Source organism: Heterodontus francisci, chromosome 1, assembly GCF_036365525.1.
Source record: "Heterodontus francisci isolate sHetFra1 chromosome 1, sHetFra1.hap1, whole genome shotgun sequence".
NCBI lineage: Eukaryota > Metazoa > Chordata > Chondrichthyes > Heterodontiformes > Heterodontidae > Heterodontus > Heterodontus francisci.
This window is the reverse complement of record NC_090371.1, coordinates 258013185-258039378: the sequence shown is the minus strand read 5'-3', so window position 1 is coordinate 258039378 and position 26194 is coordinate 258013185. Positions and strand designations below refer to the sequence as shown.

Genomic DNA, 26194 nt, shown 5'->3' with positions numbered 1-26194 from the left:
CTCAGTACTATACTGGAGCATCAGCCTTGGTTTTTGTGCTCAAACCCTGGAGTGGAACTTCAACCCAGAACCTTGTGAGTCAGAGACACAAGTGCTACCACAATCTTTGCACTTTTGGTTCTGACCACTAACCTGGAGTCTCTATAATTGTGTTAGTTGTTGAAGATTCTGGACCAGTACATGGAGGTGTTGATTCACTTCCTTTTGTGCATACAGCATCACATTAGCTCAGGCCCTTTATTGTATTGTAGTTTGGCCGATAAGTTTCTATTAAATGATTTCCTTAATATGAACACGAATGAAATAAGAAGGATGATGTAGGTTACAAGGTATTAGAGCTTTAGTGCATTCTCCCACGTATATAATACCGGACAATCCTCCTGGGGTGCTTAAATTCAGCTGCTCTTGGGAATATAACAAATGAAGCATATTTTGTTGTTACTCTGACTTAACCTGGAGAAAATCTTTGGAACATTTCTTTGATTATTGCTGTAATGAGCAACTTATTCTTTTTGGGTCCTGTGTCATTTATAATAACATGTCAAATGAATCCTATCCCTGTGTTCTTTCCTCGTCCACATTTATGGAGGACATTATGATATTGATATATCAAAGACTTTTCAGAGGTTACTATATTGATTCGGTCTATGGTACTGTTCTTGGAATGGGCTGTACCTGAGTGTTTATGTCAGTCCACTGTAGAGCATGCAAAAATGTTGTGAAAGCTCTATTTAAACATTTACTGGTTATGTGGTGTTATCAGTCATGTTTAGTAATTGCAGACTCTTGAACTTCTTTTTCTTCCTGCCAGGGGAAAAATTCAGAGAAGTTTTGGACAAATATTTGAGGATAAATTTCAGCAAAGGTTGTCCTCCTGTGTTTACTACCCTGAAATCATTGTACAATGATAAAGAGAAGGTAACTGCTTTGTTCAGAATAGTATTAGAGCTCTTGTATTCTTAGCTTTATCTTTTGAAACAAAACTAAGTAAGGGTCTTGTTTTTGTATAGGTATCGATTCTAGAAGAATTAGTAGTTGGATATGAAACGTCTTTGAAAAGTTGCAACCTCTTTAACCCAAATGGTAAGTTTTTATTTGTATATGCATGACTTGACTTTTGAACCTGCCTTCATTACTTGACCCTTCCCAAAACATACACTCTTGGATGGAGGTGGTGTGGCTGTTTTCATCAATAACTGGTGAAAATGCCATTAGATTTTAATAATGGAGCACTTCCAAGTCCTGTTATGTTGAAGCATTTATTTTTAAAGCAAAACCATGTATATTGCTGTCATGGCCGATTTCAATGGACTTAACAACTGTACTGGTCTTAATTTTTTTTAAAGACATCCATCTAATGATCAATCGTATCAAGTGTCTCAACATTGAGTGGTTTTTTTTAATGCTGATTTATTTCTGTACCTTCAAGACCATTTTCTGGTTATTTTTTCCCATTGAATTTAAGTTTCTGCTAAGATTTTTTGGTTCCTTTCAATATTAGGTGGCTAGAAATCTTGCACAAATTTGTCATAGAGTCATAGTCGTGCAGCATAGAAACAGGCCCTTCGGCCCACTGCGTCCATGATGACCATAATGCCTATCTATACTAATCCCACCTGCCTGCATTAATTCCATATCCCTCTGCCTTGCTCATTCAAGTACCTGTCCAGATGCCTCTTAAATGTCGCTACTGTTCCTGCCTCCACCACCTCCTCTGGCAGCTCATTCCAGATACCCAATATTCTTTGTGTGAAAAATTTACCCCTTTGATCCCCTTTAAACCTCCTCCCTCTCACCTTAAATCTATGCCCTCTAGTTTTAGTTACCCCTACCATGGGAAATGGCTATCTACCCTATCTATGCCCCTCATAATTTTATATACCTCTATCATGTCTCCTTTCAGCCTCCTTGGCTCCAGGGAAAACAGACCCAGCCTATCCAATCTCTCTTTATAACTCAAGTCCTCCAAACCAGGCAACATCCTTGTGAATCTTTTCTGCACCCTCTCTAGCTTAATCACATCTTTCCTGTAGTGCTGCGACCAGAACTGCACACAGTACTCCAAATGCGGCCTAACCAACGTTATGTACAACTGTAACTTGACGTCCCAACTCTCAGTGCCTCGGCCGATGAAGGCAAGCATGCCATATGCCTTCTTCACCACCCTGTCTCCCTGTGTTGCCACTTTCAGGGAACTATGTACTTGCACCCCAAGGTCTCTCTGCTCAACAACACTCCCCAGGGCCCTGCCATTCACTGTATATGTCCTGCCCTGGTTTAACTTGCCAAAATGCATCACTTCGCACTTGTCTGCGTTAAATTCCATTTGCCAATTCCTTGCCCACTCTCCCAGTTGATCTATATCCTGTTGTAACCTTAGACAATCTTCTTCACTGTCCACTATACCACCAATTTTGGTGTCATCTGCAAACTTACTAATCATGCCCCCTACATTCACATCCAAGTCATTAATATATATGACAAACAACAGAGGGCCCAGCACTGATCCCTGCGGCACACCACAGGTCACCGGCCTCCAATCTGAAAAACAGCTCTCCACTACCACCCTCTGCTTCCTATCACCAAGCCAATTTTGTATCCAATTGGCTAGCTCACTCTGGATCCCATGTGCTCGAACCTTCTGGACCAGCCTACCATGCGGGACCTTGTCAAAAGCCTTGCTACAGTCCTTGTAGACAACGTCCATCGCCCTGCCCTCGTCAATCTTCTTGGTCACCTCAAAAAACGGAATCAAATTCGTGAGACATGATTTCCCATGCACAAAGCCATGCTGACTATCCCTAATCAGACCTTGCCTTTCCAAATGCATATAAATCCTGTCTCTCAGAATCCCTTCCAATAACTTTTCCACCACTGATGTAAGGCTCACTGGCCTGTAGTTCCCTGGCTTATCCCTGTTGCCCTGCTTAAATAAAGGGCAGTCTTCCGGTACCTCAACCGTGGCTAACGATGATACAAAAATCTCTGCCAGGGCCCCAGCAATCTCCTCCCTTGCTTCCCATAGCATCCTAGGATACACCTGGTCAGGCCCTGGGGATTTATCCACCTTAATGTGCTTCAAAACCTCCAACACCACCTCCTTTGTAATGTTGATATGCTCCAAGATATCACTCTTCCCTCCCTTGAACTCACTAGCTTCCATGACCACCTCCACGGTAAATACAGACGAGATGTATTCATTTAAGACCTCGCCCATTTCCCATGGCTCCTCACACAGGTTACCACACTGATCCTTAAGGGGACCTACTCTCTCCCTAGCTACCCTTTTACTCTTAATATACTTATAGAATCTTTTAGGATTCTCCTTTATCTTATCTGCTAGGGAAATCACATGGCCCCTTTTCGCCCTCCTGATTTCCTCCTTAAGTGTACCACCCAAGTTGATAGGGTTGTTAAGAAGGCGTATGGGGTGTTGGCTTTCATTAACAGGGGGATTGAGTTTAAGAGCCGCGAGGTTATGCTGCAGCTCTATAAATCCCTGGTTAGACCACACTTGGAATATTGTGTTCAGTTCTGGTCGCCTCATTATAGGATGAATGTGGAAGCTTTAGAGAGGGTGCAGAGGAGATTTACCAGGATGCTGCCTGGACTGGAGGGCATGTCTTATGAAGAAAGGTTGAGGGAGCTAGGGCTTTTCTCATTGGAGCGAAGAAGGATGAGAGGTGACTTGATAGAGGTGTACAAGATGATGAGAGGCATAGATAGAATGGATAGCCAGAGACTTTTTCCCAGGGTGGAAAGGGCTATCACCAGGGGGCATAATTTTAAGGTGATTGGAGGAAGGTTTAGGGGAGATGTCAGAGGTAGGTTCTTTACACAGAGAGTGGTGGGTGCGTGGAATGCACTGCCAGCGGTGGTAGTAGAAGCAGATACATTAGGGACATTTAAACAACTCTTGGATAGGTGCATGGATGATAGTAGAATGAAGGGTATGTAGGTAGTTTGATCTTAGAGTAGGTTAAAGGGTCGGCACAACATCGTGGGCCGCAGGGCCTGTACTGTGCTGTACTGTTCTATGTCTATGTTGTACTCCTACATCCCCTATACTCCTCGAGGGACTCGCTTGATCCCAGCTGCCTATACCTGACATATGCCTCCTTCTTTGTCCTGACCAGACCCTCAATATCCCTCGTCAACCAAGGTTCCCGAAACCTGCCAGCCTTGCCCTTCCATCTAACAGGAACATGCCAGCCCTGAACTCTTCCTATCTCACTTTTAAAAGCCTCCCACTTGCCAGACGTCCCTTTACCTGTAAACAGCCTCTTCCATTCAACTTTTGAGAGTTTCCTGTCTGATGCCATCGAAATTAGCCTTCCCCCAATTTAGGACTTCAACCTGAGGACCAGTCCTATCCTTTTCCATAACTATCTTGAAGCTAATAGAGTTATGGTCACTGGTCCCAAAGTGGTCCCCACTGACACATCAACCACCTGCCCAGCCTCATTTCCCAAGAGGAGGTTGAGTGTAGCCCCTTCTGTAGTAGGGCCATCCACATACTGCTTCAGAAAACTATCTTGGGGACACATAACAAATTCTTCCCCATCTGATTCCTTAGCACTAAGGCAGTCCCAGTCAATTCTGGGTACTGCCTGTGTGGAGTTTGCAAGTACTCCCTGTGTCTGCGTGGGTTTCCTCCGGGTGCTCCGGTTTCCTCCCACATGCCAAAGACTTGCAGGTTGATAGGTTAATTGGCCATTATAAATTGCCCCTAGTATAGGTAGGTGGTAGGGAAATATAGGGACAGGTGGGGATGTGGTAGGAATATGGGATTAGTGTAGGATTAGTATAAATGGGTGGTTGATGGTCGGCACAGACTCGGTGGGCCGAAGGGCCTGTTTCAGTGCTGTATCTCTATAAAAAAAAAATATTAGGGAAATTAAAATCACCTACTATTATGACCCTAAAATTCATATCTGTGATTTCCCTACATTTATGCTCCTCCAATTCCCTCTGACTATTGGGGGGCCTATAGTATAATCTCATCAAAGTGATCACCCTTTCTTATTTCTAAATTCTACCCATATGGCATCGCTGGACGTTCCCCCCGGGATATCCTCTCTAATTACTGCCGTGATGTCCTCCCTAATCAATAGTGCAACTCCCCCTCCTCTCTCACCTCCACCTCTGTTACGCCGGAAGCATCGGTACCCCGGAACATTGAGCTGCCAGTCCTGCCCATCCCTCAACCACGTTTCCGTAATAGCTATAATATCACAATTCCATGTGCGGCTCCATGCTCTTGAGTTCATCTGCTTTACCTGTAAGGCTTCTTGCATTAAAGTAAATGCAGTTTAGCCTACCAGACCTTCCACGCTCCCTGGCCTGCCTACTGGACTATTTTGCTTTAACCCCTACATTTGTCTCAGCTATCTCATTGGCGAGACTACTACTTTGGGTCCCACCCCCCTGCCAGACTAGTTTAAACCCTCCCGAGTAGTACTAGCAAACCTCCCCGCAAGGATATTGGTCCCCTTCCAGTTCAGTCCCTCTTGTACAGGTCACCTCTGCACCAGAAGAGATCCCAATGATCCAAGTAGCTGAAGCCCTCCTGCCTACACCAGCTCTTCAGCCACGCATTCATTTGCCTTATCCTCCTATTCCTACCCTCACTAGCATGTGGCACAGGACGTAATCCTGAGATTACAACCCTAGAGGTCCTGCTTTTTCTCCTTCTGCCTAACACCGTATATTCACTTTGCAGGACCTCATCTCTCTTCCTGTCTATGTCGTTAGTACCAATATGGACCACGACCTCTAGCTGCTCACCATCCCCATTCAGAATGTCCTGCAGCCGCTCCCAGACATCCTTGACCCTAGCACCAGGGAGGCAACATACCAACCTGGAGTCTCGTTTGTGGCCACAGAAACGCCTATCTGCACCCCTTATTATAGAATCCCCTATCACTATGGCTCTTCCACTCCTTTTCTTCCCCTGCTGTGCAGCAGAGCCCTCCGTGGTGCCACAGACCTGGCTGTTGCTGCTTTCCCCTGGGAGGTCATTGCCCCCACCCCCCCCAAACAGTATCCAAAGCGGTATATCTGTTTGAGAGGGGCATGGCCACAGGAGACTCCTGCATTACCTGCCTGCGCCGCCTACTACGTCTGGTGGTCACCCATCCCTTTTCTGCCTGTGCATAAAAATGAACATTGCATAAACATTGATGTAAATATGATTAACTGTTAAATTTTAAATTGTTGAATATTTTTTTACATGCATATTGTGTGAGGAATGGGAAATGGAATGTTGCAACCAGCATAAGCATCAAATATTACTAGGTCAGGTACAACACAAGCTCGATGCAAGTTAAAACTTTTCATATATTTCTGTGTACCAGTGGTATTTTCAAACCTGAAATTTGTTTTGGGCAGCCAGTTGTGTGACTTTAGCAGAAACTCATCGCCATGCTTAAGATTCTAAACCAAGCTTATCAAGAGATTTATAGTTTATCTGATACGGAATGCATATTCTCTCTGTAAGGACTCAGCCCAGTTTCTAAGTTCTGAGAATCTTGATGCAGATTGATGAAAGGTAAGACTGAAAAATCTCCCAGTAAATGTCTGTAGGGTGCTGCTGCACTTAATCAGCTAAAACCATGCAACCTATCAGCACAGATCATTGTCAAGTCTCCTGTTTGTCCAGCTCGCACATCTTGCTTTCAGGATTATCTAGAGCCAAGTAGAAAGAATTCCAGTACAGTAGGCAATCTGATTAAGACTGTTAAATTAGAGGAAATTTTATACAGTCAGCTCTGCCCACTCTGAACAAGTTTTGAGTCGCTCTACTTTGAGTAACTGTTCCTGGTTAAAATAAAGATTAGGTGGCACGCTAAAATGATGTCTGTATGTTTGTGTATACTGTTGCTTTCATTATATTTTCAACGTATTCAAAATGCAAGAAAAGCCTAAATGGAAACTTGCTAATTTGTGTGATAGATTAATTAGCCTCTAAAAGTTATGCTGATTTTTGGCTACTGTTACTATAATGCTAATCCATAGTATACAGCACAATGTGAAATTAAAATAAATTACCTTTTGTAATTTTAACAATTATTAACTTTTGGAAATAAGCTTTTTTTTCAAAATTAGTTTGCATGTGTTCAGTGTTGGTATCTATATGTAATATTTCATCAATGCTGACATATGAGGGGAACTTTGTGCTGGAAGCGGGGTCCCAATGTCAGGGAAACAGACGCCAAGATCCCTGTGTCGCCTCTTTTCCAGAGGTCCTGCCAAATTTAGTGCCAATCGGGCACCTAAATGGACAGCGGCAGTCCTTCCAAAGGATTTAGGACCCCATCGTTGAAGTCCCTGTCTTGCAGAGCTGCCAGCCAATCAGTGGCCAACAGCTGCAAGCACCACCGCAGAGGCAGTGCTTACTGTTGTAGCTGTGCCTACCAGAGGCCAAGGACTGTCCTTGGAGCCAGGCCTCAGTTGGATCAGGGTTGGAGGGGTCTCGAGGTGTGGGGGTCGCAGGGTCAGCAGCAACGGCGGGTGGTGGAGGGGGGGGCCCTCAGTGGCCCCCCCACCCCACCCGATGCTGGGTCCCTTGTTCGGGCAGTAAGTGGAGCTGGGAAGCAGTCCACATGGTTTTTCCTACCATGCAGCGACAGGGCCATGTGAGTAATTGCAGCTGTGGCGGGAAGAAGCCAATTGCCCAGTTAAGGGCCTCAATTAGCGGTGGGGTGGAAATGCTGTTCACAGGCCTTTCTACTCGGCTAAATTTAGGCAGAAGTGGGATGGTGGCAGCAACCACCACCCCGCCACCATCCCACCCGATTTTATGCTTTCCCCGCTGTGGGGGAGCACATAAAATTCTCCCCATGGACTCAATGGGCTGAATAACCTCCATCTGCTCTATGTAGCACCTTGAACATTAAACATCGTAAGGCACTTTGTGGGAGTGTTATAAAACAAAATTTGACACTTGGTCATCTGCCTTTATATCTCAGGTGACTCAAAGCTTGGTCAGAGGTGGGTTTTAAGGAGTGTCTTAAAGGAGGAAAGAGAGGTAGAGGGATTTAGGGAAGGAATTCCAGAACTTAAGGTCCTTGGCAGCTGAAGTTACTGCCACCAGTGGTGGTACAAAAATTGGGGATGCTTAAGAGGTCGGAATCGGAGAAGCACCCATCTCTTGGAGGGTTATGTGTCTGGGGAGATTACAAAATAGGGAAGGGCGAGGCCGTGCAGAGGTTTAAAAACGAGGTTGCGAGGTTTAGAATTGAGATGTTTTTTAACTGGGAACCAATGTACATCAGTAATCGCCGTGATGATGCATGAGAGGGACTTGGTACGAGTTAGGAAATGGGCAGCAGAGTTTTGGATGAACTGAAGTTCAAGGAGGGTAGAATGTGAGAGGCTGGCTAGGCCTGCATTGGAATAGTTAAGTCTAGAGGTGAGGATTTGAGCAGCAGATGAGCTGAGGCATGGTGGAAAGGACAATGTTACAGATTTGGAAGTGGGACAGTGGAGGGGTCGAGAGAAGGTGATGGTGAGGTATAGTTGAGTGACGTTAGCATACTTGTGGAAATTGATGTGTTTTCACATGATGTCAACAAGGGTCAGCATATAGATGAGAAATAGGGAGCCATGAACCTATTCTTGGGGGACACCAGAGATAATGGAGCAGGATTTCCTTCCTCACTGAATTTCAAACTTATGGCCCTTCACCAGCAATTCTTTGGAGGAAATAATCTTTCCCCTATTCACTATTAAAACTCTAAATTTCAAAAGCCTCTAATATATCTCTTAGCCATCAGTGCTCCAGTGGAAATAGTCCCAGCATCACAGGTTTCTCCTCCATTATATTTCCCATTTCTGGCATCATCCTGGTGAATCTACACTATATACACAATGGCTTTAGGCTTTAATGTCCTTTCTACAATGGGGCACTCAAAACTGCACACAGTAGACTAGGCAGTGTTTTATACAAATTTATCACTTTTTCACTCTTGCACTCTTATGCTGTTTGGAAAAAAAAAACAATTTCTACTGACTTCGTGAAACTTAATATACCTGGACTTGCGCTTTCAGATAAAGAATGACACAATCACCCCAGCCCACTTCCAGCACTAGAGTTCTGTTGTGCATCAATAAATTGCAGAAAATTCAAATACTTCTACTTGGCCATGGTCTACAAAAAGATGAGAAAAATTGAAATTACACACTTAGGTTGGACACAGCACACTGACTCCTCTTGAAATTATCACTACCCTTCGACTTGCAATCAATTATGGGGAAAGTAACTGACACCCCTTCCTACTAAGATACATGGTCATTGACATGATTGACTGCACCATCCTCCTCCTGTGCCTCTCCACCATTGTCCAACTGGGTGGTATTACCCTCGCTTGGTTCTATTTTTATCTATCTACTTGTAGCCAGAGGACCACATGCAATGGTTTCTCTTCCAGCCCTTGCACCATTTCATCCGATGTCCTCCAAAGATCTATCCTTGGCCCCCTTCTATTTCTCATCCACATTATGCAAAAATGTCAATTTCCACATCTGCTCTGACGACTCTATCTCACCACCATCTCTTTCAGCCCTTCTGTCTAAATTGTTAGACTTTGTGTCTGACATGCAGTACTGGATAAGCAGAAATTTCCTCTAATTTAATATTGGGAAGATTGAAGCCATTGTCTTTGGTCCTTGCAACAAACTCCTACCCACTAACTCCATCCCTCTCTCTCATGTCATATTTGACCCCACGATGAACTTCCAACCACATATTCATACCATTTCCATAACATCAACCGACATTACTCGTGCCTCAGCTCATTTACTGCTGAAACCCTCATCCATGCCTTTGTTGCCCCTAGACTTGACTGTTCTAATACACTCCTGGCCAGGTTCCCACTCTGTACCCTCTGAAAACTTGTGGTCATCCAAACCTCTGTTGCCTGTGTCCTAACTCGCAAAAAGTCCCATTTATCCATCACCCCTGTGCTCACTGGCTCTTAGTTAAGCAACGCCTTGATTTAAAAATTCTCATCCTTGTTTTCAAATCCTTATTTCTCCTTATCTATAATCTCCTCCAGACCCACAACCTTCCAAGCTATCCCTGCTTCTCTAATTCTGGCCTCTTGAGCATCCCTAATTTTAATTGTTTCATCATTGGTGGCTATGCCTTCAGCTACCATAAGCTCTGGAATTCTCTGCTTAAACCTATTCGCTCCTCTACTTCTCTTTCCTGCTTTAAGACACTCCTTAATACCTATCTTTTTGACCAAGCATTTGTTCACCTGCCCGAATATCATCTTTGATGGCCTGGTACCAAATTTTGCTTTAGAACGCTCCTGTGAAGTGTCTTGGGGTGTTTTATTATGTTAAAGACACTATAAGTGCAAGTTGTTTTGGATAATTTTGCCTTTGGTTTGCATGCTTGCCAGAAAATATTTAAGCTTATATTTGAACTTCGTTTTCCTCATCCTTCATTTATAGATGATGGAAACCTAGAACCACCTACTACTAGATTGTGGGTCCAGTACTTTTTAGCCCAACATTATGATAGAATTGGACAACCCTCTTTGGCCTTGGAATACATCAATGCTGCAATTGAAAGTACCCCGACTCTCATAGAATTGTTCCTGGTCAAGGCCAAAATCTACAAGGTAAAAATATTTTTTAAAAATTCTGTCCTTGAATGACTGTTTCTACATTCTGGAATGCTTCAACTGTTAAGAGTTACAAAGTTCAAATGATTCAAATTTCCTTTTGCTCAGTTTATACCAACATGGCAATGCAGTCCATTTATAAAATAAATTTTGTTTTGTCCTGCGGTGCTGGAAATTTGGAAGAAACACTTTAAATATGGATGTAAATTGGTTTATCATAAAGGATTTAAATTAAAAGTTTACTGGATTAGTAATTATTTTGATGAAGTGCAAATGCTTTCAAGCAGATTGTTACATGCACTTAATGTAAGTAAACTAAAGACTTGTGTTTGCAATCATGTTGGTAACATTGATCTCTATTAGTTCCTTCTGTGTAACGTGTTGTTTTGGTCCTGTAGCATGCTGGAAACATAAAGGAAGCTGCCAAATGGATGGATGAGGCTCAAGCCTTGGATACAGCTGACAGATTTATAAATTCCAAATGTGCTAAGTACATGCTAAAGGCCAACCTGGTGAAGGAAGCTGAGGAAATGTGTTCCAAGTTTACGAGAGTTGGTATCTTCATTGCTAGTTAATTGTACAATACAAGCAGTTGTTAGTATAAACTGCATGACAAGTTGTGTACCAATAGCATAATGTGACTTTTATGTTTTTATATAATGCATTTGTATGTAATTTGCATGATACTCTACATAGCAGTTGATATGGATATTTCATAATAGTACTAGTTTGCTGTCTGGAAAAGAGCACTTTTAAAAACATTCTATAATGAATATAAATTGTCTACCACATGAAGTATGGTGTAGACTCATGAAATGGATTATTTTTTAACTGAGTGCAACTCTGCTATCCTTGCCGCTGAATGTCCTAAAAATAATGACACTAATGATTATTAGCTAGGATAAGGTGTAAGCTCCACATTTTGCATCAAACTGAACTTCCAGGTTACATGCTCGTTTCTAACTTTTTAATTAGGAAGGAACAGCTGCAGTGGACAATCTGAATGAGATGCAGTGTATGTGGTTCCAAACGGAATGTGCTCTGGCTTATCAATCAATGAACAAATATGGAGAGTCTCTGAAGAAATGTCATGAAATAGAGCGGGTAAGTTCAAGGAAACAAAGAATATATTGGTGATGGGAGTAAATATATTGCCATTTCAGAAGTGAGGGTGAAGCGAGAGGGAAAACAAAAATCATGTCAGATAATTTCAAGTAATGCAAAACAAAAGCCTTACTCTGTCCCTCTGATGACAAGAGCAGGATTTAAATGTGTTAATTAATGTAAATTAATGACTCAGCAGTTCCCACCAGCTCTCCCGCTCCGATATTGTGGTTGGTTACAGGGACTCCCGCACCTTCGGATCCATCTGGAGATCCGATGCGTGACACTGGTGGGGAGGGGGGAGGAGGTAAGTTTACAGGGCTGGGGATGGAGTGGTGGGGAGTGGGATGAAATGTTTTTGATAGGTCTAGTGGGTGGTGGAAAGAGGTAAAGTTCATAAACTATGAACTCTACCCCTTTCCACCACCCACTAGACCTATCAAAAAGTTCATGAACTTTGGGTGGTTGGGGGAGGTCGGGACCACAAGGTAAGTTTTTTGTGGGCGTGGGTGGGAAGAGAGGGCGAGTAATAAATTTGGTTATTGAGTGGGGTGGAAGAGGGTCGGGATAACTTCAGTTAAGTTTTTGCAGAAATGTTTCTTTAAGAATTTAAATTAAATTGAAGGGCTGGAAGCCCTTTAAAAATGGTGTCTGTGCCGGATGCCATTGTTTGGGTTGGACTGCCCGTCCCCTCCACATCATCGGGGTGGGGGGTGGCGGTCCGCCCCGGCCATATAAATGAGCCACCGTGTTTAACATTGTGCCGGCTCCACAGAGTAAAGCCCATGAGTGCAGGTTGCCATCTTTCACGGCAGCGGCAATATAAAATTCAGGCCCATGTCTTCATCCTCTTGCTGCGTATGGATTAGTATAGCCAAGGTTTAACTATTAACCTTGAATTATGGTCAGTTGCTTACTGGAGAATATGTGCTCTCCCAGGAGGCAGACTGCTGTATACAGGCTAAACTACTTGTTACAGTTTCATTTACAAAAACAGATAACGGAATATATTGACAGAGAAGACACAAATAATGCCTTGTAAATGGATTCCACTGTTTAAAGTCCAAAATTCTTGGTGTTCTAGTGATTTACAGAAGATGATCGGTTTCTAGATTATAAAATGTAAAAACATTCTCATTTGAAGTCATTTCTTAATGGATGGTGTCCAACTAGGTACACTCAGAGCAAGTGATTGCTCAGTGATCCTGGAGATATGTCACTTCAGTTGTTGCATTGTCCCAGTTCAAAAACTCATCTGGTTCACTAATGTCCTTTAGGGAAGGAAATCTGCTGTCCATCACCTCCATGTGACTCCAGACCCACCAGCAAAGTGGTTGACAAATGCGCTCTGAAATGGCCTAGCAAGTCACTCAGTTGTACCTAACCACTAAAAAGTCGATAAGTAATGAAACTGGACGGACCACCCAGCATCGACCTAGGCACTGGAAACGACGACGACAAACCCAGCCCTGTCGATCCTGCAAATTCCTTCTTACTGACATCTGGGGGCTTGTGCCAAAGTTGGGAGAGCTGTCCCACATACTAGTCAAACAACAGCCTGACATAGTCATACCCACCGAATTATACATTACAATGTCCCAGACACGACCATCACCATCCCTGGGTGTGTCCTGTCCCACCGGCAGGACAAACCAAGCAGAGGTGGCGGCACAGTGGTAGACAGTCGGGAGGGAGTTGTCCTGGGATTCCTCAACATGGGCAAGGAAACCTCTTGCTGATTACCACCTACCGCCCACCCCCTCAGCTGATGAATCAGTACTCCTCCATGTTGAACACCACGTGAAGGAAGCACTAAGGGTGGCAAGGGCACAGAATGTACTCTGGGTGGGGGACTTCACTGTCCATCACCAAGAGTGGCTTGGTAGTACCACTACTCGCCGAGCTGGCCGAGTCCTAAAAGACATAGCAGCTAGACTGGGTCTGTGGCAAGTGTTGAGGGAACAACATGAAGGAAAACATAGTTGACCTTATCCTCAACAATCTGCCTACCGCAGATGTATCTGTCCATGACATTATTGACCACCGTGACAGGAATGACCACCGCACAGTCCTTGTGGAGATGAAGGCGCATCTGCACATTGAGGATACCCTCCAACGTGTTGTGTGGCACTACCGCCGTGCTAAATGGGATAGATTTCGAACAGATCTAGCAGTGCAAAACTGGGCATCCATGAGGCACTGTGGACCATCAGCAGAATTGTACTCAACCACAATCTGTAACCTCATGGCCCAGCATATCGCCCACTCTACCATTACAAACAAGCCGGGGGATCAACCCTGGTTCAATGAAGAGTGCAGGAGGGCATACCAGGAGCAGCACCAAGCATACCTCAAAATGAGGTGTCAACTGGTGAAGATACAACCCAGGACTACATGTATGTCAAACAGCGTAAGCAGCATGCGATAGACAGGGCTAAGCAATCCCATAAGCAACGGATCAGCTTGAAGCTCTGCAGTCCTGCCACATCCAGGAGGAGGTGGCTCCATAAATATCCCCATCCTCAATGATGGGGGAGACCACACATCAGTGCAAAAGATAAAGATTTGCTACAATCTTCAGCCTGAACTGCCGAGTGGATTACCCATCTCTGCCTCATCCTGAAGTCCCCAGCATCACAGATGCCAGTCTTCAGCCAATTCAATTCACTCCGCGTGATATCAAGAAACGACTGAAGGCACTGAATACTGCTAAGGCTACAGGCCCTGACAACATTCTGGCAATAGTACTGAAGACCTGTGCTCCAGAACCTGCCGTGCTCCTAGCCAAACTGTTCCAGTACAGCTACAAATCTGGCATCTACCCGGCAGTGTGGAAAATTGCCCATGTATGTCCTGTACACAAAAAGCAGGACAAATCCAACCCAGCCAGTTGCCACCTCGTCAGTCTACTCTCATTCATCAGTAAAGTCTCATCAACAGTGCCATCAAGTGGCAATTGCTTAGCAATAACCTGCTCAGTGACGCTCAGCTTGGGTTCCGCTAGGACCACTCAGCTCCTGACCTCATTATACCCTTGGTTCAAACATGGACAAAAGAGTTGAACTCCAGAGTAGAGGTGAGAGTGACTACCCTTGACATCAAGGCAGAATTTTACTGAATGTGGCATCAAGGAGCCCGAGCAAAACTGGAGTCAATGGTTGTCCGGGGGAAAACTCGCCATTGGTTGGAATTGTACCTAGTGCAAAGGAAGATGGCTGTGGCTATTGGAGGTCAATCATCTGAGCTCCAGGACATCGCTGCAGGAGTTCCTCTGGGTAATGTCCTAGGCCCAGCCATCTTCAGTTGCTTCATCAATGCCCTTTCTTCGATCATAAGGTTAGAAGTGGGGATTTTCGCTGATTGCACAATGTTCAGCATCATTCGTGACTCCTCAGATACTGAAGCAGTCCTTGTAGAAATGCAACAAGACCTGGACAATATCCAGGCTTGGGCTGAAAGTGGCAACTAACATTCGCGCCACACAAGTGCCAGGCAATGACCATCTCCAATGAGAGTGAATCTAACCATCTTCCCTTGACGTTCAATGGCATTATGATCGCTGAATCCCCCACTGTCAACATCCTGGGGGTTACCAGAAACTGAACTGGAGAGCCCTATAAATACCATGGCTACAAGAGCAGGTCAGCGGCGAGGAATCCTGCAGCGAATAACTCACCTCCTGACTCCCCAAAGTCTGTCCACCATCTGCAAGGCACAAGGCAGGAGTGTGATGGAGTACTCTCCACTTGCCTGGATGGGTGCAGCTCCAACAATACTCGAAGCTAGACACCATCCAGGACAAAGCAGCCCACTTGATTGGCACCCTCTCAAGAAACATTCACTCCCTCCGCCACTGACGCTCAGTGGCAGCAGTGCGCATCATCTACAAGATGCACTGCAGCAACGCACCAAGGCTACTCGGGCAGCACCTTCCAAACCCGCGACTTCTGCCACCTAGAAGGACAAGGGCAGCAGATGCACGGGTACACCACCACCTGCAAGTTCCCCTCCAAGCTGCACAAACCATTCTAACTATAACCATATCGCTGTTCCTTCGCTGTTGCTGGGTCAAATTCCTGGAATTCCCTTATAGCACTGTGGGTGTGCCTGCCCCACATGGACTGCAGCTGTTAAAGAAGGCAGCTCACCACCACCTTCTCATGGGCAATTGGGGGTGGGCAATAAATACTGGCCTAGCCAGCAATATCCACATCCCATGAAACGAATAAAAAAAGACTTGTCACTGGTTTTCAACTCCAATCGTAGATTGAAGCAGAGACATTTAGAAAGGATACTCACTATCGAAAAGGGTGACAAGATCTAAGCTGATGCAGCCATCTAGGAGTACTGGTCACATACAGAGTAACAGCCACAGAATAAAGGAATCTTCTCCCACTTACTGCTTTTAAAATTTGGATTTACCCTACCTCAAATTGCAATAAATAAAGACAGAGGTTTTTGCTTTGTTATTCTGTGACTAATCAGGAGACTGTAATTTCCTTCCATTATAAAACGTCACCAGTTGCTGATTGAAAGTTTTTTAAATCTAAGTATACTCATGCTTGTATGGTTGCATCTAAATACACAGAATTTTGTTCATTTTCACTAAAAGTTTAATTAGTTCTTCAGACGACACTGTGCTTTCTATCTTGGACGTAACTCTATTGACCGAGAATACCATGGTAAAGATATATCCAATTTTTCTCAGTAGATGCTGAATTGGTTCTGACGTACTCTGACATTGTGGTATGCATTGCATTTTGGGTGTTTGACTGTTTTTCTATATTATGACAGAAGCTAACAGTGTGCCAAGTGACCATCTTTGGTTGGTCCTGATGTAGTGAGCACAATTTCAAAGTGTTTTGGATTCTGTGGCTGTATGCTGGAATTATAAGTGCTATAGTTACACCATTGTATTGCATAAATGTAGCATGAATGTTTTTTTGGTATGGCAGTGCATCACTACAATAATACTTTTCTTTGGATTATCTTGAAGCTAGGTGAACAGCTTATTGCAGAAGATTAACGGGATGTAGATTTGCTAGAACTTAACATGTCAGTTCTTACTAGTCAACTATGAACATGAAATGTTAAATTTTATACAAGTAAATGACATACCTAAGCTGAAATGTATAATGTCACATGAAATGTTTCCCGAGGGATTTTATTTTCGGCTTTGTCTATTTCATTACAACAAACCTCATACACCATAATTTTATACTTTAAATTGTGCTGCTTTCCTCCACTGTAATCCAATAAATGCAAAAATGGCTACTAGTAGTCATTTGTTCTATAACGATCTTGCTGACTTTGAAGCATTGCTATTACTGATGTGTTCAGTAATTTTAACATAACTCACCAGGTGGGAAAGTCATGGGATTTGATGGAATGTGGGTTTTACACCCCACTCAATATTACTTTCCATTGACTTCCCTGAGGAGTAAAATCGAGCAGGGTGTAAAATTAACATTGCGCTAGTTTCTGTCAGTATCCTGGTGGACAGATTAGATTAAAAATTTTGCTAATGGCAACAATGATGTTGTTGTCGCTAATCCAGCATCTTTAAATTTTAGTTTTCATATTTAGCCATCTTCCAGCAAATCAGTGTTCTCCAAAACTGGAAAAAAAATTCTTTTCAAACTAGTTACGCCAGAGATACGTTGGAAAATGGCATACATTCACGAGGTTGTAAAAAGTAGCATTAAGAAACCCGTAATTACAAGTTTGTTTATGCATTTTGATTTGTATGATTCCGTGCTGATTTGAAGTTTTTTTTTTAAACAGCACTTTGCAGAAATTACAGACGACCAGTTTGACTTCCACACCTATTGCATGAGGAAAATGACATTGAGGTCTTATGTGGATTTACTTAAACTAGAAGATGTGCTCCGGTGTCATCCATTTTATTTTAAAGCTGCAAAGGTGGCTATTGAGATCTACCTGAAACTTCATGATCATCCACTAACTGATGAGAACAAAGAATTAGAGGCTGATACAGGTATTCTTCAACTTTTGGTTAAATAGTTTTATCCTGTTCTTCCTCCATTCCTGTTCTTGGCAGTTGATTCTGAACAGCAAATGGGCTACTCATTCCATGTATTTTTTTGTTTATTCCCAAAATATGTTGAATGTCTTTGTTTTTCTCTGCAGCAAATCTTTCAGATAAAGAGCTGAAGAAGTTACGAAATAAACAGCGCCGGGCACAGAAGAAGGCACAACTGGAGGAAGAGAAAAGGAATGCAGAAAAAGAGAAGCAACTGAAAAATCAACGAAAGAAGAAGGAAGAGGATGAGGAAGAGATTGGTGCACAAAAGGAGGAGCTCGTACCTGAAAAATTAGCAAAGGTGTACAATCTATATGGTTGTTCTTTGTATGCGTAGTTACTCTGAATTCCACATTGTCCACCCCTGTAGACGCCCAAAGGACTTGGAATGCCTCTGTAGATAGATTTTTTGAAACTGCTTTATCTGTTTTATTTTGGGAGGTTGAGAGAGCTCCTGATTTTGCATCCCAATCCTCTTTTGCCCCTACATTTCCTGACTCTCACCCAAAGTAGTCCATTGTTTAAACTTAATTTTCTGAGTGCTGATATTAAAAGTGTAATGTAGCACCTGATATTTCACAATTAGCCAAAGTAGTAGACGAGCCATATATACCAGGAAGACTACTCTGTGCCTGTTATTTGATCTAAACCAGGCCAGCAGCATGATTACCATACTTTGGCTTCAGCATTTGCGCAATGAAGAATTGGGCAAGGTCTCTATTCCCAAATGCTGTCTCATGAACTTGGAAGTGCTGTTGTGTGATTATCAGGAAGGACTGCTTGTTGTCCTCTTCGTGGGTTGAAAAGCTTATACTCCAAGATAGTCTGAGGTTTCCAGCCACCCTGCATAAACATTGAAGCTGGAGCTTTTCCAGCATCAAAACCAGTCCATTGGATTTGTACAGTATATAAATGTAATGTTTGTGCATCAGAATATGAAGGCATCAGCTGACTACAAAATTGATAACATTGAATTTCTACCCATGTTAAAACAAAATTTCTGTTAAATAGGTGGACAATCCACTTGAAGAAGCCATTAAATTTTTGACACCACTGAAAACCTTGGTAAAGAACAAAATTGAAACCCATCTTTTTGCTTTTGAGATCTACTATAGAAAAGGTATGTAATTGGGAATGTGTGTGATGCTCAGTCATCTGCCAAACACTCCATCTCACTGCCCCCACTCTATCCCACTGCCCCTATTCTGTCTATCTCACTGCCCCCTCTCTATCTCTGCGCAGTTTTCTGACAGGCACACGGTGGAGCTATCAGCACTATGTGGTCACCAAAACTGTTGCTGCATTTATCAGGTCCCCCGGAGGGGTCAGGAGGTCTGATTATTTGACCGTGTCTTTTTTTCCACCAGTGATTGTTTCGTGGATCTCGAAGGAGTGGTAATTCTTCTCCTGGCTGCATAAATTTATTACGAGCAGCTATCGCTCTTCACCCTCCCCGCATCCCCACCCCACACCCACCTGCCCCTGGAAGTCTCTGCTTGTGTCATGGCCACCCAATATTCCTGAAGCTGAAGAACACCAACTTGCACTGGGTCTCCTGTCTGGTGTTCAAAGCTCACCTGCCAAAATCAAACCTTGAAAGTTGCAGAGTCCCTATCGTGCAGGACGTGGTTTTTTTGCTTGGCGGGGGGGAGGAAGCAGGGTGGCCAGGGTACACCACTAATCAGCCTTCCGAAGATTATCAACCCTGGTGGTTGTCATAAAATGCCCAAGGAAACTGCTGGAATTGAAGGTCTGGCGGGTCTCTAACAGTCACTGAACCTCTCCGCCACTTTTCCCCTCAATTATTAAGTAAGAATTTAAACTCTTCACAGTTGTGTAGAATGCCTGACACGTGCGCCCGCTCTCTCCCCCTCTCGCTCTCTGTTCCCTCGGCGGTGCTGCTCTGCCCCATGCCTTTGGCTGTATACTAGTCCGCTTCCTGCTCTCCTTTCGGCCTCTCTTTCCCCCTCCCCCGCAGCAGCCATTCCTGCTAACTCCCTGAACCACCCAAAAACAGCAGGAGTGGCCAATCCCAGTGCGCCTGTGCTGCAAACTGCCAATCTGCACTCGCCCCGCTCAGGCAGTCTGCTGACAGTGACCTGTCACTGACAGGTGTCCGCCGCCTGTATGACCCAGGTTCCGCCTATCTCTTCACCTGATACAAATGTACAGGAGAACTGTCAGTCAAAGCCTGCCATGGGCAGCCCGCTGTCAGTCACAGAGGATTGGCAGACTGGATCTAAACCTTTGGCGGGCTAGATTCTGGCCCACAACCCATATGTTGGACAACCATGTCCTAAACCATACGCAGTAGAACCGGCCATTCGGCCCTCCAAGCCTGCGCCGATCTTAATGCCTGTCGAAACGAAAACCTTCTGCACTTCCGGGGACCGTATCCCTCTATTCCCATCCTATTCATGTATTTGTCAAGATGCCTCTTAAACGTCGCTACTGTACCTGCTTCCACCACCTCCCCCGGCAGCAAGTTCCAGGCATTCACCACCCTCTGTGTAAAGAACTTGCCTCGCACATCCCCTCTAAACTTTGCCCCTCGCATCTTAAACCTATGTCCCCTAGTAACTGACTCTTCCACCCTGGGTAAAAGCTTCTGACTATCCACTCTGTCCATGCCGCTCATAACTTTGTAAACCTCTATCATGTCACCCCTCCACCTCCGTCGTTCCAGTGAAAACAATCTGAGTTTATCCAACCTCTCCTCATAGCTAATGCCCTCCAGACCAGGCAACATCCTGGTAAACCTCTTCTGTACCCTCTCCAAAGCTTCCACGTCCTTCTGGTAGTGTGGAGACCAGAATTGCACGCAGTATTCTAAGTGTGGCCTAACTAAGGTTCTGTACAACTGCAGCATGACTTGCCAGTTTTTATACTCTATGCCCCAACCGATGAAGGCAAGCATGCCGTATGCCTTCTTGACTACCTTATCCACATGCGTTGCCACTTTCAGTGACCTGTGGACCTGTACGCCCAGATCTCTCTGCCTGTCAATACTCCTAAGGGTTCTGCCATTTACTGTATACTTCCCACCTGCATTAGATCTTCCAAAATGCATTACCTGACATTTGTCCGGATTAAACTCCATCTGCCATTTTTCCGCCCAAGTCTTCAGCCGATCTATATCCTGCTGTATCCTCGGACAATCCTCATCACTATCCGCAACTCCACCAACCTTTGTGTCGTCTGCAAACTTACTAATCAAACCAGCTACATTTTCCTCCAAATCATTTATATATACTACAAACAGCAAAGGTCCCAGCACTGATCCCTGCGGAACACCACTAGTCACAGCCCTCCACTCAGAAAAGCACCCTTCCACTGCTACCCTCTGTCTTCTATGACCGAGCCAGTTCTGTATCCATCTTACCAGCTCACCTCTGATCCCGTGTGACTTCACCTTTTGTACCAGTCTGCCATGAGGGACCTTGTCAAAGGCTTTACTGAAGTCCATATAGACAACATCCACTGCCCTTAGTTCATCAATCATCTTCGTCACTTCCTCAAAAAACTTGATCAGGTTAGTGAGACATGACCTCCCCTTCACAAAACCATGCTGCCTCACTAATTTCATTTGTTTCCAAATGGGAGTAAATCCTGTCCCAAAGAATCCTCTCTAATAATTTCCCTATCACTGACGTAAGGCTCACCGGCCTATAATTTCCTGGATTATCCTTGCTACCCTTAAACAAAGGAACAACATTGGCTATTCTCCAGTCCTCTGGGACTTCACCTGTAGCCAATGAGGATGCAAAGCTTTCTGTTAAGGCCCCAGCAATTTCCTCCCTTGCCTCCCTCAGTATTCTGGAGTAGATCCCATCAGGCCCTGGGGACCTAACTACCTTAATGCTTTGCAAGAAGCCCAACACCACCTCCTTTTTGATAGCGACATGACCCAGACTATCTACACTCCCTTCCCTAGACTCATCATCCACCAAGTCCTTCTCTTTGGTGAATACTGATGCAAAATACTCATTTAGTACCTTGCCCATTTCCTCTGGCTCCACGCATAGATTCTTAAAGGATAGAAGACTGCAGATTTTGATTTCCTGTCTCTGCTGAATCAGCTGGTTTTGGGGCGGTAGCAGTTGTGGTGCTACACAATTGGCTTCAGTGGTTTCGTTTTGTGCGATTCTACCCTCACCCAACGTCCACATACAGCACTAACCAGGTTTCCCATTGATCATCTACTAGCCTAGAAGCAAGTGTGAGCACAAATGAATATTTGGTGAAAACTGTATCAGCTTGGCTGTTGTATCCTGCACAGCTAGCAACGTGCTAAAACTCATTGAGGCTCATATGTGAAGAATACTATTTGTGGGGGGAGGTATTGAAAGGCTGATGGAGCCTATAATGTTATACATTAACAACATTCAGCACCTTCAGAAGACGTCAGAAAATTGGGAGAGGAAGAAAGCACTACAATTTTTTTGATTGTGGGAGAAAATTAGCATGGTTTGTGAAATCTGGGTTCTAAAGCTTTTGAACACGAGCAGAGTTGGAGAAAGGAAATGTTATAGAATGAGGTTTTTTTTGGTAGATATTCAGTAATTACTTGCAACAGGTCCCAAGGTTAGCGTGGTAACTTTATCTTGCCAGATAACTATTCCTTTTCTGTTGTCCCATTCCATGTAAGCTTAAAGATTGCCTGCTTATTGCTTAATCTCTCGTGTCTTCCTACAATTCAATTAAGTAATAGATTATTGTGGTCTTGCTTACTGTTGCAATTTAAGAGATTTCAAAAATGCATAATCCTGTCATATTGCACAACTTCGTAGTGGGGAGGAACATCACTTGGGCATTATTTAAGGTGTATATGGATGTGTAGGAGTATGTATGACTTTGCCATGCCATAGGCTGCAGCCCTCCTACGCACTTGATCTATGCTAACAGTTCATTGTAGTCCTGAGGCATTGCTGCATTGTTGGAGGTGATCCTGTGGCATGATTCAACAAAAACCATGGCATTCTTCCAGTGTTCTGGTCAGTGAAAATTGGATGCTACATTGCTCTCATAACCACCGACGATGCATTTTAAAGAGCAGTCCATTAGTAAAGTGGGAAGCACCAAATTCATAAAGCGCTACATGAATATAGTTTTTTCCTTTGTTTTTCTTTCTAACAATGTGCCATTTTATTTACTGCTTTTGTAGAGAAATTCCTTCTGATGCTGCAGTCAGTCAAAAGAGCTTTTGCCATTGATCCTGATAACCCTTGGCTCCATGAGTGTTTGTTTCGATTCTTCAAAGCTGGTATGGTGAACTAATGTAATCTACAGTTTGTCATGACTAAGCATAGTGTTGTTCTTAGCATAAGCATGCTTACTAGTTGGTATCCACTTAACTAAGTATTAGCCCTTCTTTACGACTTATCTGACACCAGGAAACCATCTGTTCATTAGCTTAGATTTAATAATCCATAGAATTTTCTTTTTGCTGATTACCAAGTAATGTTTACAAAAATGTTGGCAAAAGATAGGAATATATGGTGCAATATATGCTCTAGTAGGGCCATGATTTATGGGACTGCATTTTTCTACTATCTGTTAACTCATCAAATAATTGAGATATAACAGTGCATTCTTGTGTAAAAGACACACTGGTGCAACATTGCTTTCTAAAAAGATTGCATTTATAGATAATTTATGTTGTAATGTTATTAGTACACTGGCAGCTTGTCTTCATAATTTCTCTCATGCCTTTCTGACTTCATTTCCAAAAGGTGAGTAGAGTTCAGGTGCTTCCTGGAAGGTAATTTTGAGATTGTTACCCTGAATCCTGTTAAAACATCTTTGAGAGTGATGTTTACTGTCAGGGGACTGCAGATTTTTTGTTTTTAAGAAATGTGGAGATTGAACTTAATTTTATGCTATTTTGCGAGGAAGGGTCTCAGTTCACTTTGCCAAGTTGATAAATTAATAGCAGAAAGGACATTATGTTCTGACATAAAATTGTGCTTGGAAAATTTTGAAACAATGTCTTGGAGTTTAAAATAAAAATTCTCATTGAACTCATCGATCTTATAAATTGACCCTTGGGTTAATCAGTTGTTTGGCACCTACCCATGGCTTACCTTTTTGAAATTTGTATTGCATGTTATTAAAATCACCACATTGATGAACAGAATATTAAACTAAAACATTTGAGCAAACAATGTGCTGCATAGATGGTCTCAAAGCATGTTAAGTTCTAACAATTAAAATGTTGCATGTATTTAAAAACCTATGACAAGTTGTTTAAAAGTAATCTCTCATTCAAATTAAGTATAGATTTAATGGTTGAAAAAAATGCAGACACAGGTAAAGGGTCAACTTTTCTTCTACTGTTACAGTATCCGACAGTAAAAATGTGCCTGATGCTGTTCAAACAGTGCTGACGCAGCAAATGAGCAGGTTGTTTGGAGACACAAATCCAAAGAGTTTTAATGAAGCTTTTCTAAGCAAGCACTTGAACTCAATTCCACACAGGTTAGCTGGTAAGTGAAATTACCTTCATTGTTGAATCTGGATATTATGTAGATAACACGATTGATTATCATTGCTACTTCTAACATGGTTTCAGTTGGAGAGGAAATTCCTATTTAAATAATGCATATTTTCTTGTTGCACATAATTGGTTGGCGAAAGCAGATTCACACCATTACAAGTGTCATGTAAGCAAAAAACACCTATTGTTCATACAGTTCCTCCTACTTTCGACCCTTTGCCCCCCCCCCCCCCCCCCCAAACCTCCCCAGCCCCCAATTCTTTATAACGATGTTGACTCCTACTGGGGAACAATTCCACTGGTTCCAGCAATTCTGCTTTACATTTCTGAAGTGCTGGTTCTCGCACATGTGTCGACCTGATCCAGTCCTTGTCAATGTACACACTCCTGTCTCCTACCCCACTCCTTCTGTTCATATGTATATGCATAAGTAAAGTTCCCTGTCTAACCTCTTGCTTTCCTTCGCTGAGATCAGCTAACTCAGCACAAGCCATAAATCAAACCTGGGACATTCCTGGTGCACTTGTACTGTTATCAGACTTGGAAATGTTAATAAGAACATTTTATTGCCACTCATGAAGTCTGTATTCATTTTAGTCTGACATTACTTGTTCCTGCCTATTGTCTTTTTAAAAAAAAAGTACAAATCTCTTATGCACCTATAAACTAATTTCTTGTCTGTTTGCAGCTTCTTCTAAATGGGCAATGTAATCAAATTAGTCATTCGCTGCAAAAAAGAGACATATAGTGATTTTATTGCAAAAGTGGTTCATCTGAGCGTTTCTTTGAGGAAAGCTCCATTAATGGAGTTTAAACCAGGTCGTCACTTCACATTTACTGCCAGCTATAAAAGGTAACAAACTGGAAATAACGAGACTGGATATATTTTTTTTAAAAAATAGTGCTTCCAGTTTGTCCAGTGAAAGATTCCAGACTTCCCCATAAACAAAGCATTTCTAATCATAGAAGTACATTTAATGGACCCTCTTCTGATTGTAACTCATCTAAAAGAAATACAATGATTGAATGGAACCTTGGTCAAATTACTTGTGGAGAAACTGTACACATGAATCAACAATTCTGTTTGTAGTTGTACTTAAATATGAACAAAGTCTGTTAAGTTTTGTCCCTCCCCCTCTTGTCTCTGGTTCTCATTTGCGCTTTATCTTGCTGCCCTTCCAAAACAGGTGAATGTGTATATACTGTTTACTTATTTCAGTACTGTTCTTCAGCTTCCATCACTTGTTCTGCATAACCTGAGTGTTTTTTTTAATCCCCCTTGTTGGTATGTGGAAAGCGTCCAGCTTGTACGTGATATTTTGTAATAATGTGATTAAGATTAGAAACTCATCTAACGGGAAATTGTGGTTGTGAATCTACAATCATATGGTGCCCTGAAATAACCTTTCTGTAACCTCCTATAATTGAACCCCATTGTTCTGTCTCAGCTGTGCAGTCGCACAGCAACAAAGTCCCCGCGCAGGCCATGCACGAGTTGACCCCTTTCAATTATCATGCAAAAAAATTGAAAAGGACTGTGCACTTAAGGAAATCACCCACACACCTGAAAAAAACATTCCAGGGAACATTGGTGAACGCCACTTCTCCATTGTTGTATAGATTCAAAGGGTTTCACACACTTCGAACAGTTATTTAAATGTGTTGGTCATTAAGAAGTGACAACATTTTTCATTTTACAGTATTCACAGTGGAAATTTCTTTCCAGTTATTTTTTGAAGAAAGAGCTGCAAGCTGCATGGTTTAAACATGCATGCAGCATTTTTAACTGAACCATATAGACCAGGCAGGTGCCAGGTTCAATCATTGAATTTTAATGAATTAGTCAAGGCAGTTACTAAACTACTACTCTTGGCCTCATTGCCAAAATGAGGGAGGGGTGCGAATCAGCTAGTATTC

The 26194-nt window shown here is 43.1% G+C and overlaps 1 protein-coding gene across 4 annotated transcripts in view; it reads left to right on the top strand.

Moving 5' to 3' along the window:
- The window catches only part of naa15a (N-alpha-acetyltransferase 15, NatA auxiliary subunit a), a 104603-nt gene that overhangs the window by 71562 nt on the left and 6847 nt on the right, over positions 1-26194 (top strand). For all 4 annotated transcript variants that reach the window (XR_010976098.1, XM_068043620.1, XM_068043629.1 and 1 more), the window contains 10 exons: positions 812-918; positions 1011-1083; positions 10462-10631; positions 11033-11185; positions 11610-11738; positions 17523-17736; positions 17889-18082; positions 18793-18901; positions 22946-23044; positions 24123-24266. Coding sequence is in view for 3 of the 4 variants with exons in the window: in XM_068043620.1 (XP_067899721.1) it covers positions 812-918; positions 1011-1083; positions 10462-10631; positions 11033-11185; positions 11610-11738; positions 17523-17736; positions 17889-18082; positions 18793-18901; positions 22946-23044; positions 24123-24266 (1392 nt within the window). In the remaining variant the exon portion in view is untranslated. The remainder of the gene's footprint in view (positions 1-811; positions 919-1010; positions 1084-10461; positions 10632-11032; positions 11186-11609; positions 11739-17522; positions 17737-17888; positions 18083-18792; positions 18902-22945; positions 23045-24122; positions 24267-26194) is intronic.